Below are 17,541 nucleotides of genomic sequence, written 5' to 3'. Positions count from 1 at the left end.
AAGTCTCCACATACCTTTTTTTCGATGAAGATCCATCAGATCCTTGAGTAGTCCTTCGTCTTGTATGATGATTGCCATGGAGTCTTGAGCTCAACTGCACTTTCTATCCTAATCCAAGACCTTAGCTCTAATAGGCTAGTAATCAAGACTTATAGTTTTGATCATTAATATTGACAAACATGCTTGAGATAGCAACGCATGCGAGTTCGACCGAGCAATGCTCTAACAGATGGCACCAACTATAATCATTGGTCTTTTCTTATGAGAAGCTTCCTCAAGGGAAAAGGCTTATGGAAATATGTGGATGGAACGGAGAAATGTCATGTTGCAACTAATCCAGAGAAATCTCCTCTCACAACCAGTGATAGTTACGGTAATTGGGAGATCAACAATCACAAGATACTAACATGGATAGGAAGCACTGTGATCACATGCATCAGTATGCACCTTACCAGCTCCGAAGTTTTTAAAGAAGCATGGGACTTCCTCTCCAAAAGGTATACTCAAATCAACTTTGCTAAGCGTTACAAACTCGAACAAGATATTCTATCCTTGAAACAACAGAACGACCAGTCAATATCCATTTCCATGCTGAGATTTCTATTATCTAGAATCAGCTGGCACTAATGGAACCTAAATGGACTACTGATGGACAACCGTGGGAAAAATATCGAAAAGAATCATGGTTAGTTCAACTTCTCATGGCTTTAAAGGATGAGTTTGAATCTGTTACAACGACTATTCTCCATCGTATACCTCTCCACACTGTAGAATCTGCATTATCTGAGCTTATCACCGAAGAAACAAGAAAAAGAATCAAGCTTGACATCTCAGCCGTGTTTGATGTACCTTCACGATCAAATCATAACTTCCAGAAAAATCAAACATCCTCAACAAATCGTGATATGTCTCAAGTCCAATGTCACAATTGCAAGCAGCTTGGACATATTGCCAGATATTGAACTCAACCATCTACTGTGACAACATCATCAGCAACATCACAAGCTTTGTCTTTGGACATACGGTGAATAACTGTCCATCATAAACATCCAGAAATATGCGTGAAAAGAGGAGAAACTCTAACATAACGTTGGCACGATTCACTGCAGCACCTGTCTCATCTGAGATTGAGAAGAAACATGATCCATATATAGCTGATATCCAAGAGATGATCAAACAAGCCTTGTCTATTGGTAATAATCCTAGTGTAGCCTTTGCACTTGCAATTCCGCCCGGTATTTACTTAACTGGATGGTCTCTAGATTCAGGTGCCTCCAATCATATGACATTTAATTCATGGTATTTTGAGAAGTTACATTCAATAATAACTCCTAATATACATACTGCTGATGGTTCAGAATTATTTGCAACTCACATTGGATTGGTTAAATCCTCAGACAAACTATGTGTCCCAGATGTACTTCTAGTTCCAGAGATTACCATGAATCTTATTTCTATTGGACAACTTTGTGATCAAGGACTTAATATTCACTTATTTCCTTCTGGTTGTGTTATATAGGATCCCAAGACGGAGAAGCTAGTTGGGGTAGGCCGTAGAGTGGGTCGATGATACCTTCTTGAGTCTCTCATTATCTCTCCACAGTCTAAAAGTCATGTTGTTGCTGCTTCAACATTTGCATCTGTTGGGAATATATGTTGTAAAAACATTATTTATTTCCAATAAATTAGTGTCTTATTAAATGGTTTTAATACGAAAATTATTCTTCATCTTAAAGAATAAATTTGTTTTGAGTTAATGTCAAAAATCATTTTTTCTTGAATGATTTAATGATGTTAATTAACATCTTAATAATGTTTTCATTTAAGATTATATTTATTTCTTTGGTTATTAAAAATCAGATTTTGATGAAAAAGAATAAGAAGAGTTTTAGAAGCCTTTTTATTATGGAGAGTTTTCTTTTATGTTGTTGAGTTTTTTAAAGAAAAATGAATTTGTGTGAGAAAGAAAAAAAAGTGTGTGATCATCCTTGATTTTTCTAAAAGTGTTTCTGATCAAGAATGAAGTGTAGAAGTTTTACATCCTCTCACCGTGCAAGAGTGATTGTGTAAGAGATTGAACTCGGTTGTTTTATCCTAGGGACGACGCGCATTGAAAGACTTGAGTGAAGATGTTGTATGTTTTTTTTAAAATGAATTTTTTTCTTTCTTTGGATCTATTTCATTTCAATAAAAATAAAATTTTAAAAGAGATTGAAATATATATAGTCAGATTGTAAATTAGTTTTCACTCATTTGGTTTAGTGCTAATGCTTTTGAGATTGTGTCTGATTGCACTAGACATGATTATGGTAGCTCTGTATGTTTCTTTGCTACGTGATTGACTATGTATAAGTATTTTTTTGTGGTGGGGGTTTAATAAATTACTTCGCAGTGGGGGTTTTATATTTAGATTTACCAACCCTAGTATGGAAAATTGGTAAAATTTTGAGAAAGTTATGAGGTGTTTCAAACACACCTTACACCTAGAAATACATTATCTAAATGGTTGCCGCAATCCTTTAAGAATATCGCGAAGCTGATTGGACATCCTTTTAGTTGAATCCTTTAAGGGATTGAGCGATTCGATCCTCTAAAAGATAGAGGAACAAACATATTAATCCAATGTGATAGTACCGCGGCTATTGCATGAATTGAGAACGTAACGACAACTATAAGAGTTGATTTTATGAGAATATAGATTCTATGTGTCTGAAAAGAGTTTTCATTAGTCATTTGATGAAAGGATTGATAAGAAGATGTGAATACATCTTAGGGATGAGGTTTATTCCCATTGAGATTGAGTCATCGGTGATGGATACCCAACCTAGAAATAGGTTCAAAGGGACTAGACGAAGTCATAGATGATAGCATCATTGTGATTGAGTTATTTATGACGCGGTTACCAACCTATAACTCAAGATCTCAAAAGTAGGTTCAAAAGGGTAACCCTTACATATGGAGTGAGATCCAAAATATAGGTTCAAATGGGACACCAAGTCATACATAATATGGAGATGCGAGAATCATGCTTTTGAAGAATTCATCCCACAACATGATATCCTGAATCGAGTAGAGGTTGAGTTTAATTTTAATTTTTAATTTTTAAATTCTTAACGATGTTTATATATCTATTTAGAGTGGGGTACTTTCAAGAGTACTCTCACCTATATAAATGTGGAAGTGTGGCCGCTTTCTATGAGAATGTGGGTAGTTCTCTAGATCATTCATTAAAACTGGGATACAAGCACATGGCCGTAATGTGCTGGATTTAGACTTTACGCTAGTATAGTCGTGTGTGTTAAACAATCTGTTTATCTCCTAGAGTTCAAGACTTATGTTCACTATATGGTCGGTTTTTAAGAGAGCCTATTAACACTATGTAAAGGTTCAAGTCTCGAGACACCTTTGCTTATGCACAACTCTGTACATTCTTGCTCAATGATTTGAAAAATATAAGTGTGGATTGTTGGAAATATATGTTTTAAAAACATTATTTATTTCTAATAAATTAGTGTCTCATTAAAATGGTTTTAATATGAAAATTATTCTTCGTCTTAAAGAATAAATTTGTTTTGAGTTAATGTCAAAAACCGTTTTTTCTTGAATGAGTTAATGATGTTAATTAACATCTTAATAATATTTTTCATCTAAGATTATATTTATTTCTTTGGTTATTAAAAATAAAATTTTGATGAAAAAGAATAAGACAAGTTTTAAAAGCCTTTTTATTATGGAGAGTTTTTTTTTTATGTTCTCGAGTTTTTTAAAGAAAAATGAACTTGTGTGAGAAAGAAAAAAAAGTGTGCGATCATCCTTGATTTTTCTAAAAGTGTTTCTGAGCAAGAATGAAGTGTAGAAGTTTCACATCCTCTTATCGTGCAAGAGTGATTGTGTAAGAGATTGAACTCGGCTGTTTTATCCTGTGGACGATGCGACATTGAAGAACTGCTTGCACAATCTTGGGCAGAGCCGCGAAACGTCTTAAAGAAAGCGACCTAGTCTGTGATTCAACCATAACAATGTTTTTTTTTATTTTATTATTTTGCAGGCATAATTCAGCAATTGTTCCAACATCATCACCAACCATCGTTTCCCCATTCATGTCAGTTCAACTAGATAAAGAGCCTTGCTAGTTGGCTAAACAACCGACACTTCCTTTTAATAAGAGTACCACCTTTTCAACTGCACCTTTCGATTTAATCTGCTCCGATGTTTGGGGAAAGTCACCGGTTGTTTCTAAAGGAGGGGATATATATTACGTGTCTTTTATTGACGACTATACAAGATACACTTGGGTTTTATCTATTCCGTTTAAGATATGATATTTTGAAAATATATACCGAGTTCTCTTCCATGATCAAAACCCAGATCACAAAAACCATTAAAATATTTCTTGCTGATCAAGGGGGAATACATATCTAATCCATTTAAATATTTTCTCAAATCAGAAGGTACTCTTTTTCAACCTTCTTGCACAGAAACTCCTGAGCAAAACTGAAAAGATGAGGGTACCCAAATAAACCATAATCTTTTATTTATCAACCTATAAGTCCGATACCAAGTGTGATCGTGTATGGACAAAGTCGAGACAATATGACAACTTGATAATAGTTAGGTCCGAGACCGATTTACTATAGGATCAATACTAAGTGATTAGGATTAACGCACAAGTGTATTTACTTTCTTATAATAGAAAACAATTATAATGCGGAAGTAAAGTAAATAACACAACAATTCTGCGAAGACAAATGAACTGAACATCGAGTTTATATTGGTTTTAGGGATAATCTAGGAGCGACTAACCATTTGGCGCTCTGAAAGAGTTGACTGGGTCAAGCGCCAAATCGTTAGACGCTGGTTCAGGAGTGTCCAATGGTTACATGCCGGGTGCCCAATGGTTAGATCGTTTTTAGAGGGAATATTGAATCATCGTAAGGGCTGGGTGGTGGTTCAGAGTGACGTGACACCACCTTGAATCTTGAATGACCATAACACTCATCCTAATATATATGCGGATGCATATATTTATAGCGAAGGTACAAGATCAATATTGAGTACCCACAACCATTTGTAGAATCTCAATTCTCTTGTAGAATTAAAAGAGAAGTATAAACTTCATACTTTTAATACAGGACCGGAAACAAATATGTAAAATTTATATTTCTGATACGAGACACAAATGATATTATAATTTTCGCCTTTAGCAAAGTCCCATCATCAATAATACGAAAAATAAAAAAGATTTGGCTTCTAAATTCCTTGCTATGTTTGTGTCTTTTTTTCCCTTGCTTTAGCAAAAGAGTGAGTTGCGAGTCTTTTGGAAGATAATATGGTACCCACTCCATTCAGCTGCCCTAGATGAGTGAATCCTATTATAGGGGCTGATGATTCCATTGGAGGGACTTCACCATGCTAATAATGTCCACCAAATTGGCTAGGGGGTATCCTAGTATCATGTTAAAGATCTAGATTACCCTTCTATCTTTAAAAACCTCACTTCATCACTTAAAAAGACTAAATTACCCTACAGTGAATTTAAACCTAATCAATAATAAAATAAAATAATCAAAAGCAGTATTCTTTCATCTTTTCTCTTCTCCTTTGGTCTTAACCGTTCTTCTCCATTAATTTTATTTTTTCAAACTCTTAAACCACTGGATAGATTAACCAGCATGACTTATGTAAGGCATGATTTGTTTTTTTGTGTTCGAATTAGGTTAGATGCATTCAAATTTAAGTTAAATTAGGGTTACAGTTGGAGCTACGGTTGGTTATTCTTCAATTACCAACCGTAAATTCGATTTCTAAAGGTGTTAAGGTTGGTGATTGAAGAACTACCAACTGTAAATCCTAAAAAACTATTTGGAATATCCAGTTGCGGTTCATTTTGTAAGCGTAAAAATGTTTACGGTTAGTATCGATTTTAACAATACCAACCGTAAAAATTCCTAAATGAAAGTAATCTAAGATTTTGAGCTTGATTACGATTGGTTTTGACTTAAGAGTTATCAACTGTAAATAGTTACGGTTGAATACTAGCCAACCGTATTTTATTTACGGTTCGTCTCCTAAGATAACAATCCAACTGTAACTGGTTTTCCCCAATTTTAATCAGTTACGGTTGGATGTTCATCAGATACTAACCGTAGATGGCCCCTACAGTTGGCTTCTATGGTTCATTCCAACTGTAAATGACCCCTACGGTTGGCTTCTATGGTTAATTCCAACTGTAAATCGTCCTGAAATTGACATTGGAGCTAAGAGATTAGCCGTAGTAGGATCTCTATCGTGGGGTATCTGTAAAATATGGTTTCTCTAATCATATAGAGATTCACCCACCTCCAATTTGCCACTGAAAGCAATTATTTTGGTTGAGTAAATTAAAATATAGAATTTTGAAATAAATCTCCAAAAACAAAAAAAAAAAATCTGTCTATTTTATCTCTATTTTATCTCTACTCCAAACCTAATTTTTAATGTGATTTAATTTTTCCACCAAGGATAAAAAGAAGTTCATTAATTTGATGATTAGCTAATTAAATAATAACACTAACTAAATAAGGACATTTTAGCATTATGATAAATATTAGATAAAGGGCTTTTGGAATTACTACCCAATGACCCATTTTGTCCTATTATACCAGCCCCTCTGATGGTTTCAAGTTCCAACAGGCCCCTACTTGTAGGATTCTAAATGAATACGTAGGCCTGTCAATGGAAATCCGTTAACCGTTAGCCGAATCCGATTACCCGGTTGCCGTTACGTTTAGTTCCATTATATCCGTCATCCGTTATCCGTTACCGATAATGTAGCGGTTAATTTTATCCGACGGTGACGGCAACGAAAGACCTATTTCTGTTAGCCTTAGTTCCGTTAACCGCTAACGTGTGCCTAGCACGTGTAACATTCATCTATACCTAGGTTACTATACTCGAATGAACATCATTTTCATCTTCTTCTGTTCTTCAACTCACAAACGAGAGAAGAAAAACTCACCCCTCAGTCGATTAGAAAACTAGGGTCATCTCCTTCCTTTCAATTCGAGCAAAATCATCATCTTCATTCGATTAGAAAACTAGGGTTATCTTGTACTTTTTATTTCGAGTTTAATTTCAATCCTAAAACTAAATTTTCAATTTAGGGTTTCTGAAAATTGAAATTAGGGTTTTCAATTCGTGAAATTAATCATGACCCAAAGCGAAAGAGGAGCATCCAATTGCGTTGGTTCATCAAAAAGAAGTCATCCCTCTCAATCACTTTCAGTTGCATCTGAATTACCTTCTGCATCTCAAGTTCAACAATCAGGAATTCAATCAACACCTGCTGCTGTTGCAACAGAAGAAGCAGTAGAAGAAATAGAAGTAGATGAAGATCCAATTATAGCTGAAGCAAAGAAGAAACTGCGTGCAGTAAGGTCTGATGTTTGGGATGATTTTGAAAGGTTAACTGAAAAGAAGATGGTAAAAGGTAAGGAGATTGGGATACTTGTAGCTAAATGCAAACATTGTAATAAGAGAATGACTTCACCCAGTAGCCAAGGAACCAGCAAATTGCATTACCATGCCAAAACTTGCCAAAAAAAGCCTGCAAACAAGAAAGGACAAACAAAGATTACTACAGTCAGAACAGGTAATGCACAAACTAAGCTTGCTAATTGGAAGTATGATGCTGATGCTACTAGGATACTAGTTGCCAAAATGATTGCTAAACATGGTTATCCAATCACTATAGTTGAGCATCCATATTTTGTTGAGTTTGTGAAGTCTTTAAATCCTGCTGCTAAACTTTACACTAGGAATACAGTTAGGGAAGATATCATGAAACTAAGAACTGAGTTCAAAAAAGAATTACAAGACCAATTTGAGACAATTTAGTATTGGTGGCAGAGTTCTCACATCTCACAGGAGTTCATTAGCTCCAGATTTTGTTGAAGCTTTGCTTTGTTTGGGTGATTGGCTGCCAGATCTCACTCTCAGTGAGAGCAATAGTTGTGTTACTGGTAAGTTTCCTTATATCTTAATATTTTACTAGCTTTTACTGATAGTTGTGACTGCACTGACATTGCCACTTTTATTGGCTTATTGCACTGACATTGCCACTTTTATTGGCTTATTGCACTGACATTGCCACTTTGCCAACTTAAGTTGCTTCACTGACATCACTGTCTAACACTTTTCATTTTCCTTTCAAAATGCAGAAGTTGAGGACTAAGGAGGAATGCAGTTGGCATTGGCAGTGGAGAATTTGGAGATGGAGGAATGCATTTGCAGTTGCAGATGCAGTTGGCATCCCTTTGTCTTTTCTTTTGCAAAAACTTGGTTTTTTTTCTTTTGATAGAACATGTGATGATCTGAACATGTAATTTGGTTTAGAACATGAACATCTGTATGTTTTTTTTTCTGTGTGTCATGGATTTAGAACTTGTTTGCTTGGATTTAGAACTATTCTATGTAATTGGTTTGTGTTTTAAACCTGCTTTTGTGTTGTCCTGTGACATACAGGTTAATACCGGAAAATTAACCGTTAGCCGATAAGTCCGACGTAACGGCAATGGTTTTGGATTTTACAATTCCGTCGGCATTTAACGGATAACGGTTAACCTCTAATTTAAACGGCAAAGGTGGCGGCAGAGCCATTATTTGTTACGTTAAGTGCAGTTGACAGGCCTATGAATACGTGCTACGGTACAGATATAAGTTTGGCTTCCCATCCCATCACACTTTAAACATCCAATCCAAGGGATAAGATTGTGAAGTTATGTTCACAAAACCTTAACAACCCAAACCACCGAGAGATCTTGTCAGTAATCAGTTTATCTCTTGCTGCTGCTTTTACATGGTAGTTGCAAGTTGGTAGTTGTTAGTACTTGATTTTTATTTTTTTCCTCGAATCGGTTGAACCCCAAATTTGTCGAGGAGTTTCTATATAGAAAAGACCTAGAAAACAAAGCAATAGCTTCCAACCTATTCTTTTGAACGGCAATAGCAGCAGAAAGAAGTCAAAAGAGGAGCGCACCTGAGTAGAGAGAGATGCAGAGAGACGTTGAGAACTTTAATTCATACAATTATGGTGATGCAACATACTGGGATGCTCGTTACATTAAAGAAGCTGGAGCTTTTGATTGGTATCAGCGTTACTCTTCTCTTCGTCCCTTCTTTCTCAAATTCATTCCTTTCTCTTCTCGTATCCTCATGGTTGGCTGCGGCAATGCTGGTAATCTCTCTATACATATATATTTCATATGCTCATCTATGTTTGATGTCTCAGATCAATCAAATTTAGGGTTTTGTTGATCTCGGTCTGTTGGAATTGTGACTAATCCAAATGAATTTAGTTGGTTCACATATATTTGATTACTCGCATGTAACTTTTTCACTGTTCCAGGATGAATTAGAATTTTAGGTTCAAGCACCTCATCTATATAGTAGCACTGTGAATATTGCAAATCAGCTCATTGAAATCAGGGAATAAAATAGAAGAGTTTGTACTGTGTTACTAAATTAATTTGATTGCTTGAGTAGCACAATGTATGACTTATCATTTTGGGAAACAATCCATGGGATGGGAGAACCCTGTGTTATTCCTAGTTGCCTCCAGCTCCAGGAGTGTGGGAAAATATTTGATGCCAAAGTAGCACTTGACACTTGATGGATAAGCAAAGTATATAAGCGGCACAAATGTGGGCATGAATATGTCAGATTGTATTTGATAGTTGATAGCTTATCTATGGGGGTTTAATAATCAAAAAAGCAAGGAGTGCAAACATTAGAGATTAGGTTTCCCACACAATTGTTTTAAACCTAACTTAACTGTTCTTTGTAGAAATTAGCTGTTTTAGAGAGAATTTAGAGGAGGTCAGACAGCGAACATGTGAATTCAATTAATAAAATTCTCCTCTTATAAACTAAGCTATGGTTGGAATAATTCTGTGAAAACCTAAATCTCTGGTTTTTACAAGGAGTACATAATAGTGGAACTCACAGACCGACCAAATGCGAACCTGAAAATGGGTTAAAACAACTAAGGCAAAACAGGGCAGACAAAAAATGCAACAAAAAAAATAAATCAAGGAAGCTTAAAGACAGTCATCTTTCCAGCCATTCAGTTAGCACTTAGCAGATACGCCGTTCATTTTTCACCTTTGATTCCACACAGAAAAGGCTTATATCTTGATCTTGTTGGTAACTCATATAAATCCGCCCCTTCAAAATGTCTTTGTAATTCGCTCTTTGCGCCAAAGAAGGGTGACTGGGGGAATGTTGTTAGTCCCTCTTTTCCATCCAGTTGAAATGTCGAGGAAACCACGTTAGAGATTGTATGATACGTATCTGTTTAAAGTGATCCGAAATAGAGGAGGCATAGGAGCACTCAAAGATTACACGATTCTTTGTTTATTCTCTTTCCTGGAAAAGTAGCATCTGAATTTGTAACATCCCAACTTATTACATCGTGAATTGTTTCAGCTAATTTGGTACTCAGTTTGATGACTGGCGACAATCCTAAGATATGTTTTGTTTTTATTTGCAGTTTTGTCAGAGGATATGGTAAAGGATGGATACGAAGATATTATGAACACTGACATATCCTCAGTGGCCATCGAGATGATGAAGAAGAAGTACAAGGACATTCCTCAACTGAAATGTATCCTAATTAAATAAAAACTATTTCTAGTTTTAGGTTGTGATACATATCTTACATTATCTTTCATAATGAAACCAATGATCCTTATGTATGTCAACAGACATGACAATGGACGTAAGGGATATGAGTTTCTTTCAAGATGATTCATTTGACTGTGTCGTGGACAAAGGTATTGTCTTGTCTATTAAAAAGATAAAAAAATGAAAGCATGTTAAATTATAAGGTGATGAGCTGACGCATTTTTTTTTTGTTTTTCTGATTACCTAACTACCACATGTTTGGTTGCCATTCATCCTCCATCTAGGCACTCTTGATTCTTTGATGGTAAGACCTGAGATTCAAGTGTTCTTGATTCAAGATTTGTTTAAACAATCTAATTCTGACATTTTAGTTTTCTTTGAATTCTAGTGTGGTACGGATGCTCCACTTAGTGCTGCCCAAATGCTAGGGGAAGTGAGCAGGTTTAGGCTTCATCATCTCAGGAGATGAATATAGTAAACTACTTCTGTAGTATAGGATTCAATTTGCAGTTCCTATTTGGTCGTTAATTTTTTCTATTTGCAGTTCCTCTATCTAACACATAGTTTTTCTTGCTTGTAGGCTTATTAAAGCCGGGGGGATCTATATGTTGGTATACCTTGAAATTGTCCTCTTTTATATACTTATTTTTGTTCATTATTTGATATTCTGCAAGCTAACAGGTTGTTTTTCCTATTTACAGATAACTTATGGTGATCCAACTGTAAGGGTTCCACATTTAAATCGTCATGGATATAACTGGAAAATTACATTGTACATCATACGTGAGTTTTGACTTCCTTCTCCATCTCTTGCCAAGATGCTGCTTGAATGGTTTTTATATTTTCATTTGATTTCACCATATTTGTGCTACTTTGTATTCTACATTTGTATTTCCACACTGTTGAGTCAACCATCTTCCAAAAAATTCCTGGTAATTCTTCTGTGTCTTCAGTTTACAATGTTAGATGTTGGTGTTGGATGACCTTCATAGAAAATTTGTTGTTGTATGTTTGATTCTTAGAATGATCTCTAATTTCCCTTCCAGCAGAAGAGTGTAGTGGTTGAAATTATCATAAGACTTTCTCTCTCTTCACGAAGTATGCTCTTCCTATAATGGATTTTTCACGTTTGCAGAAATCTTTCTTAGTCTTAGTCATGGTCAAACATGAAATGGATTTAAATGAGGTCAACTGAACTCCCCAAGGATTGTTAATTGGATGATGATTCATGCAATAAAAACTGATGGTTTTGTCCTATAGGCTGCTTCCGTGCATTTTGTGTCTAGAAGCACGCAAAGGATGTGTCAGAGTAACCAGCAGGCTGCTAATCCTTGATAGCATCCTTGTTGTGCTTCTTTAACACACAATTGTGCTAACAATACGGTCCTCCGTAGGCAGTGACTTATGTCCTGCTTGCGGTTCTCTTGAGCTAACTTATCTTCACAGAGATAAATTGAATGTTTTCCTTTTTATATTCCCCTAGGTATTGTAATAGTAGTCCATTAGCTAATTTGCTAATCCAGTGGACACTCACGCTGCTCATCAAATGCTTTCTTCCAGTATTAATTAAGACTCGCTTATGGTAGTGTTAGCAAGGTATGTCATTGTGATTTTGATGCAGTGTGCATAGTTAGCAGCGTTCAGCTTCTTGCAACAACTGAGTCCACCTCCTGTATTTGTTTGATTGTGCTATATTTGGCTTTTCTACCTGATCATTATTAATCGCTTCTCTTTACTTTTCTTCCTTTTGTTTTGTTTTCTTTCCTTTCCTTTCTATCCTTTTAATTTTTACTTTGATTTTTGCAGCCAGACCAGGTTTTGTAAAGCCAGATGGCACTAGTTCGTCATCAGAATCTATTCTGGAACCTGTTCCTATCACGGAGAACGGTCGTCTTCCTGCAGGTTTTGTTCTGGAAGATCCAGAGTCCCATTATATTTACGTATGCCAGAAAATGGGTGAAGATGACCCGACCGCCCATTTTGAGGCGGAAAGTGTTTTACCCCTATAACACGAGGGCTGGACACTGTCATAGACTCATAGTTTATAATTCAAACTCCATAAATAAAAAATCATAACTGAAGCCCCAATTGGCAGCATTTTGGATGTGGTAGCGTTTTACCAAGTGATAATTTTGGTGTATTGAAATTTGAACTCCCAGAAATTTTTACTTCTACCTTGTAGTCTTTCTTTGGATTTATTAGTAGGAATGAAGTGGACTGTGTCCCCAAAACCCTAGACATAATAGATAGAAATTGTGTTGTTTTGTGCTCTTGGATTGTATGGATTTGACTTATGATGTGTATTATGCATTCAATTTAAACACTTTTCCTATTTCCTTCGCCTAGTCTTTTACTTTTTTTCGTTAATAATGCAGCCTTTCTATTTCCTGTATATGGTGTAATTTTGTCGTCGATTCCGGACATGATTAAATTTTCTCATTGCTCATTAGTTGAGCTTGACTTTTCACCATAGAAATTCCAACTCTCTCTTTTACTATATTCATATAAGTAACGAATCCAATGTTATTGTCAATACATCCTTCTTCAAGCTTTACCATGAGAACAGTCTCATATAGAAATTTGTATAGCCGTTAACATTCTAAATCAGTCTATGATACAACCCTTTGCAGAATTTGGGCTAAGGTTGCCAGTTCACTGCAACGGCTAAGAGAGCATAAGAATATTTTGATAAAGTTTATAATTTTATTTCAGGCTTCAACAACTAACAGAATAATGCTTGGTTCTCTGCATAATGCAGCAGCACCAACATTTATATACTAGTTGGATGCAACATGCCTAACATGGCATGTGGGAACCCTGGATTTCATGTGCTTCACTCTATTATTATTCAAAGTTACTGAGATATTAAAAAAGCGGATCTTGAAAACGTAATAAACAAAAAGAATTTCAGTATTTGTTCCATTTAAAAGTTAACCAAAGAAAAAAAAATCAACATCCTTTTTTAAGTTTCTTCTACTTTTTGTACACCAAAAAAACATAAAATACATATATCTACATACATTTTGCTTTCCTGTATACATAAATTCAAGCAATGAATCCAAAGTTACACTCAAGTAGAAGCTGAACTTGGACAATTTTGCATGCCTGTTGGTTTACCTCCACTAGTATGGACCTTGCAGTTTTCTCAATGATATGCTTGTAAGCTTGAGCTATACGAAACTGCCGAAGATGCAAATCCACACTCTGCAGCTTTACTTGGTAAATTTGTATGACTGGTGCTGGTTTACCTCTTAGTGTGCACCATGCCGTTTTCTCCGTTGCATATACTCGTAAGCTCGAACCAATCGTTTACGGAATCGTCGAAGATTCAAATCCACACTCTGCCCGTCTAAATAGATCTTTTTAGTATACTCCCATCCTTTAGCATTAACACTGTCGGGATCAGCAAGGACCGGATCGTCTTCGCTGTATTTACCATACAATCATGACATGAAATACGGAACCTGGTTTCATGAACATGAAATGTGTCATTGCAGCTCCATGAACACCAATCATGACATCACTGGAATTGAGTACTCGATATATCTTCGCTAACTCTGTCCTTGGATTTGGATACAGCACTTCTACCTGAAAGCCAATAGCTTCAGCTAATTCCACCATATCTTCTTCATTGTTTATCGACCTCGACCCATTTCTAGATATTATCACTAGTTTCGGCTTTGTCTTTAAATCTGCTTGCTTTATCTCTTCTTCTTCTTCTCGCAAAGAAGCCATCCACGGAGGTAATGAAGACATGTTTGCCTTCAATTCAGCTTCTTCCTCATCTAACAATCCGCTGATTCTAGGCCAGTATGCCCGATCAAGAAGCTCACGAAAATCTCGAATTGACGTATTCTTCCCCTGCATCAGTGAACTATCCACTGCAAGTTCATCGTGAATTTGAAGACCAACAATAGCCTCAGGGAAACAATGCGTTCTATTATCAGCAAAGTAATCAATCACTGGATAATCCGTAAGTTGAGATAGAATATTCTCATACTTTGTAAACCACCACTCATGATATTCCACAATAACGAAAACAACTTGCTTCTTCAAGTGTTGGGAAGTGATGAATAAAGGAAGAATCCCATCATTGAACTCATGGTAAACATTTCCAGTTAAACCTCCATTAGAAAAGAAAACAGCTGGAACTGAGTGTTTAACTTGACATGGATTTGAATCTGCTTTATTCTTCTTGGATTTCTTAACAGCAAATAAGTCCAATTCATCAATTCTTTCCATTGTATTCTTCTCCCATTTTCTAGTATAGGGTTTAATCTTTTCATGTTGTATGATTACTTCACCTTTTTGTTTCTGTAGTTTTCTTCCATTACTGATGTTTTTGGATGAGTAGAGATATATTGATTTTGAAATAGAGTGAGTTCTTATATCCCCTTTCATGAAACAAACATCTGAACGGATACTACTTCTATCACAGCATATATTCCCTACAAAATACACAAAAAAACAGGAAAACATCAGAGATTGAACTAGAACGATTTCAAAATTAAAAATTATGGGTTTGAGAAAAACCCACTTACCAGGTGTAATCGAAGCACAAATAGGAACATAATCTCTTGTTGTATCAAAGAAGTAACCATCGTTTCCTACTGCAAAAGTATCTGTCATGAACAAAGAGTAAAGTAGTACCATGAGTCGAGAGATTCAAAACAAAAAAAATCAAAAGATAGCATTTACAGAGAGATTGGAGAGAGAGGGAACTTACAGAGAGTGAAGAGATGAGGTGCAAAGACCAAGCAACAAGATAGAAGAACTAAAAGGAATAGAAACACAAATTTGGGTTTTTTACAGTAGAAATAGTTGTTATTTCCGAATTCAAAGATAAGGGTCTGTGAATCTTCATCTCCTTGCTGTTGTTGCTGTTTGATTAGTAAACTAGGTTTCTTAAGTTGATGATAACGTTGGTATCTAACCATCTTTGTTTCTTTAAGTTCTCCTTACGAATGAACAGAGAAAGAGTGATAGAGAAGAAGAGAAAGGAAAACAGAGAGAAGCTTAATTAGAAGTGTGATGAGGAGAATAAGTAGCAAGTTGGGTGAGTTATGAGAAAGAGTCTTGTTGTAACTCACTGTTTGTATAGAGAAAGAGAGGCTGTCAAAGCTGTGGGTTTTGCTGGAGATTGGTGTATGGTCAAAGAAAGCGTGTTAAGATGGAGAAGAGAAGATTTAAGAGATAGTTGGGCGAGGCCTCCTTTGCTGAACAAGGAAATGAATGAAAGTGTTGAGGAAATGTGTTAGAATACGAGCATCCAACTCAAAACCAATTGGCAATGAGTGGGGAGGCGCTAAGAGATTATAAACCGCGGGATCTTAGAAACCCATACAATGTGGGATTAATAATCTCAACACGCCCCCTCACGTGTAGTCTTGTTGGGTCTAACACGTGGACAATAAATCGGGTGACGCGGAGTAAAGGCGCGGTCAATGACTCGTCGCAAATAGCCTGCTCTGATACCATGTTAGAATACGAGCATCCAACTCAAAACCAATTGGCAATGAGTGGAGAGGCTCTGAGAGATTATAAACCGCATGACCTTATAAACCCATACAATGTGGGACTAATAGTCTCAACAAAATGAATAAAATGAATAGAAGACTCTTCTTCCTTACAGGAGGATGCTTAGCTTACACAGCGTATGGCCCAATAGAGACAGAAGCTAATCACACTTCCTTCTTATGATGCTTTCTTTTTTTCATATTGGTAAACAGTCATTTATCTTTATTTTTATTCTGTTAAAAAATTACTTTATTTTTTTTTATGAAAAGGAAAAATCAGATGGGGGGTGAGGATGTGGGACCACAATCACGTGCAAAAGATTGGATTTTCATTTTGATTGTTAGATTAAATTACTGGAGTAAGAGTGAAAGATTTAAGGGCGAGGATGTGCCAATTATTTTGAAATTTTCATGTTCCCAAGACTTATTAAACGTGGGTGAAAATTACCTTATTTGTATTTAGAGTTGAGTTTGATGCAGGGTTTTGCAGTACCTGCTTGATTTGGTTGGCCGGATCACCCGTACAGGTCTGCCCCCTCCTCTCCCGCTTAAAAAAGAGAGATAAAAAACCAAGCTGCTAGTATTCCCAATCCCACCATTGGTTCCTTTTCTACCTCTCATATGGGAACAAGTATGGACTAATACTTTGCGACACATTATGAAGGATGGGATAAATTTTGAAGGCAAGGAAAAGAAACCCTTTCGAGTTTGCCCAAACTAGCTCAACTCGGATCTAGTTATATAGTTAACTCATGTTTATGTTTCATACACTAGCGATCTTACATTTGGGTGTTGGTCTGATCAATGCTTGCTTCAAGGTTGGTGAGGATCATCCACGACGGGTACAAAAACTCCGACAATTTTTCAGACGACTTCATTATGTTTCGTTTGATAAAGATTCACATCAAGCATCTTCTAACACTTTTTTTGAAAGGAGATATTCTCGGGTTGTGGATTATGCATCAACGTTCCAAGCTCACCTTATATAATGGGTTATCTACGAGTTAACTCTTGGTAGATGGACATTATTAAAGCTTATCCTGGCCCGGTTACATGAAGGGTCAAGTTTATTAAACCTTAATTATAGACAATTCGTCATTGGTGGATCAATGTGTTAATCATGTCTATTATTAGTGATCAATTATCACATATACAAAATTGTTGGAACCGTAGCAATGAAACTGCAAACATTAGATGAATCTGGTTGTACTGAAAATAATCAACTAATTGAAAACAACAACTTGACACACGAGGGCAGAGCCACCTGCTCAGCAAATTATTCTTAACACATTAGTCCGCGGTACTCCTCAAGAATGAGAGATGCTATATCCCATCAGCGGAGATGTGTCCAGGATAGAACTGC

At 36.1% G+C, this 17,541-nt stretch overlaps 2 protein-coding genes across 2 annotated transcripts; one reads left to right on the top strand and one right to left on the bottom strand.

The window, feature by feature from the left end:
• The first annotated feature begins 8,737 nt into the window (after positions 1-8,737).
• On the top strand, positions 8,738-12,997 carry LOC113308106 (EEF1A lysine methyltransferase 4-like). Its single transcript, XM_026556589.1, has 8 exons — positions 8,738-9,214; positions 10,529-10,642; positions 10,743-10,811; positions 10,947-10,966; positions 11,051-11,103; positions 11,243-11,273; positions 11,364-11,445; positions 12,469-12,997. Exons 1-8 carry the CDS (start codon positions 9,031-9,033, stop codon positions 12,669-12,671), a joined length of 756 nt encoding a protein of 251 aa, XP_026412374.1. The 5' UTR covers positions 8,738-9,030; the 3' UTR covers positions 12,672-12,997.
• A 557-nt stretch (positions 12,998-13,554) lies between these two features.
• On the bottom strand, positions 13,555-15,860 carry LOC113310998. Its single transcript, XM_026559832.1, has 3 exons — positions 15,389-15,860; positions 15,204-15,284; positions 13,555-15,110 (listed from the first exon to the last, which is right to left on the bottom strand). Exons 1-3 carry the CDS (start codon positions 15,597-15,599, stop codon positions 14,095-14,097), a joined length of 1,308 nt encoding a protein of 435 aa, XP_026415617.1. The 5' UTR covers positions 15,600-15,860; the 3' UTR covers positions 13,555-14,094.
• Between the last annotated feature and the right edge of the window lie 1,681 nt (positions 15,861-17,541).

The sequence above is a fragment of the Papaver somniferum genome, chromosome 9 (assembly GCF_003573695.1).
Source record: "Papaver somniferum cultivar HN1 chromosome 9, ASM357369v1, whole genome shotgun sequence".
Taxonomy (NCBI): Eukaryota; Viridiplantae; Streptophyta; class Magnoliopsida; order Ranunculales; family Papaveraceae; genus Papaver; species Papaver somniferum.
This window is presented reverse-complemented; position numbering and strand designations above follow the sequence as displayed.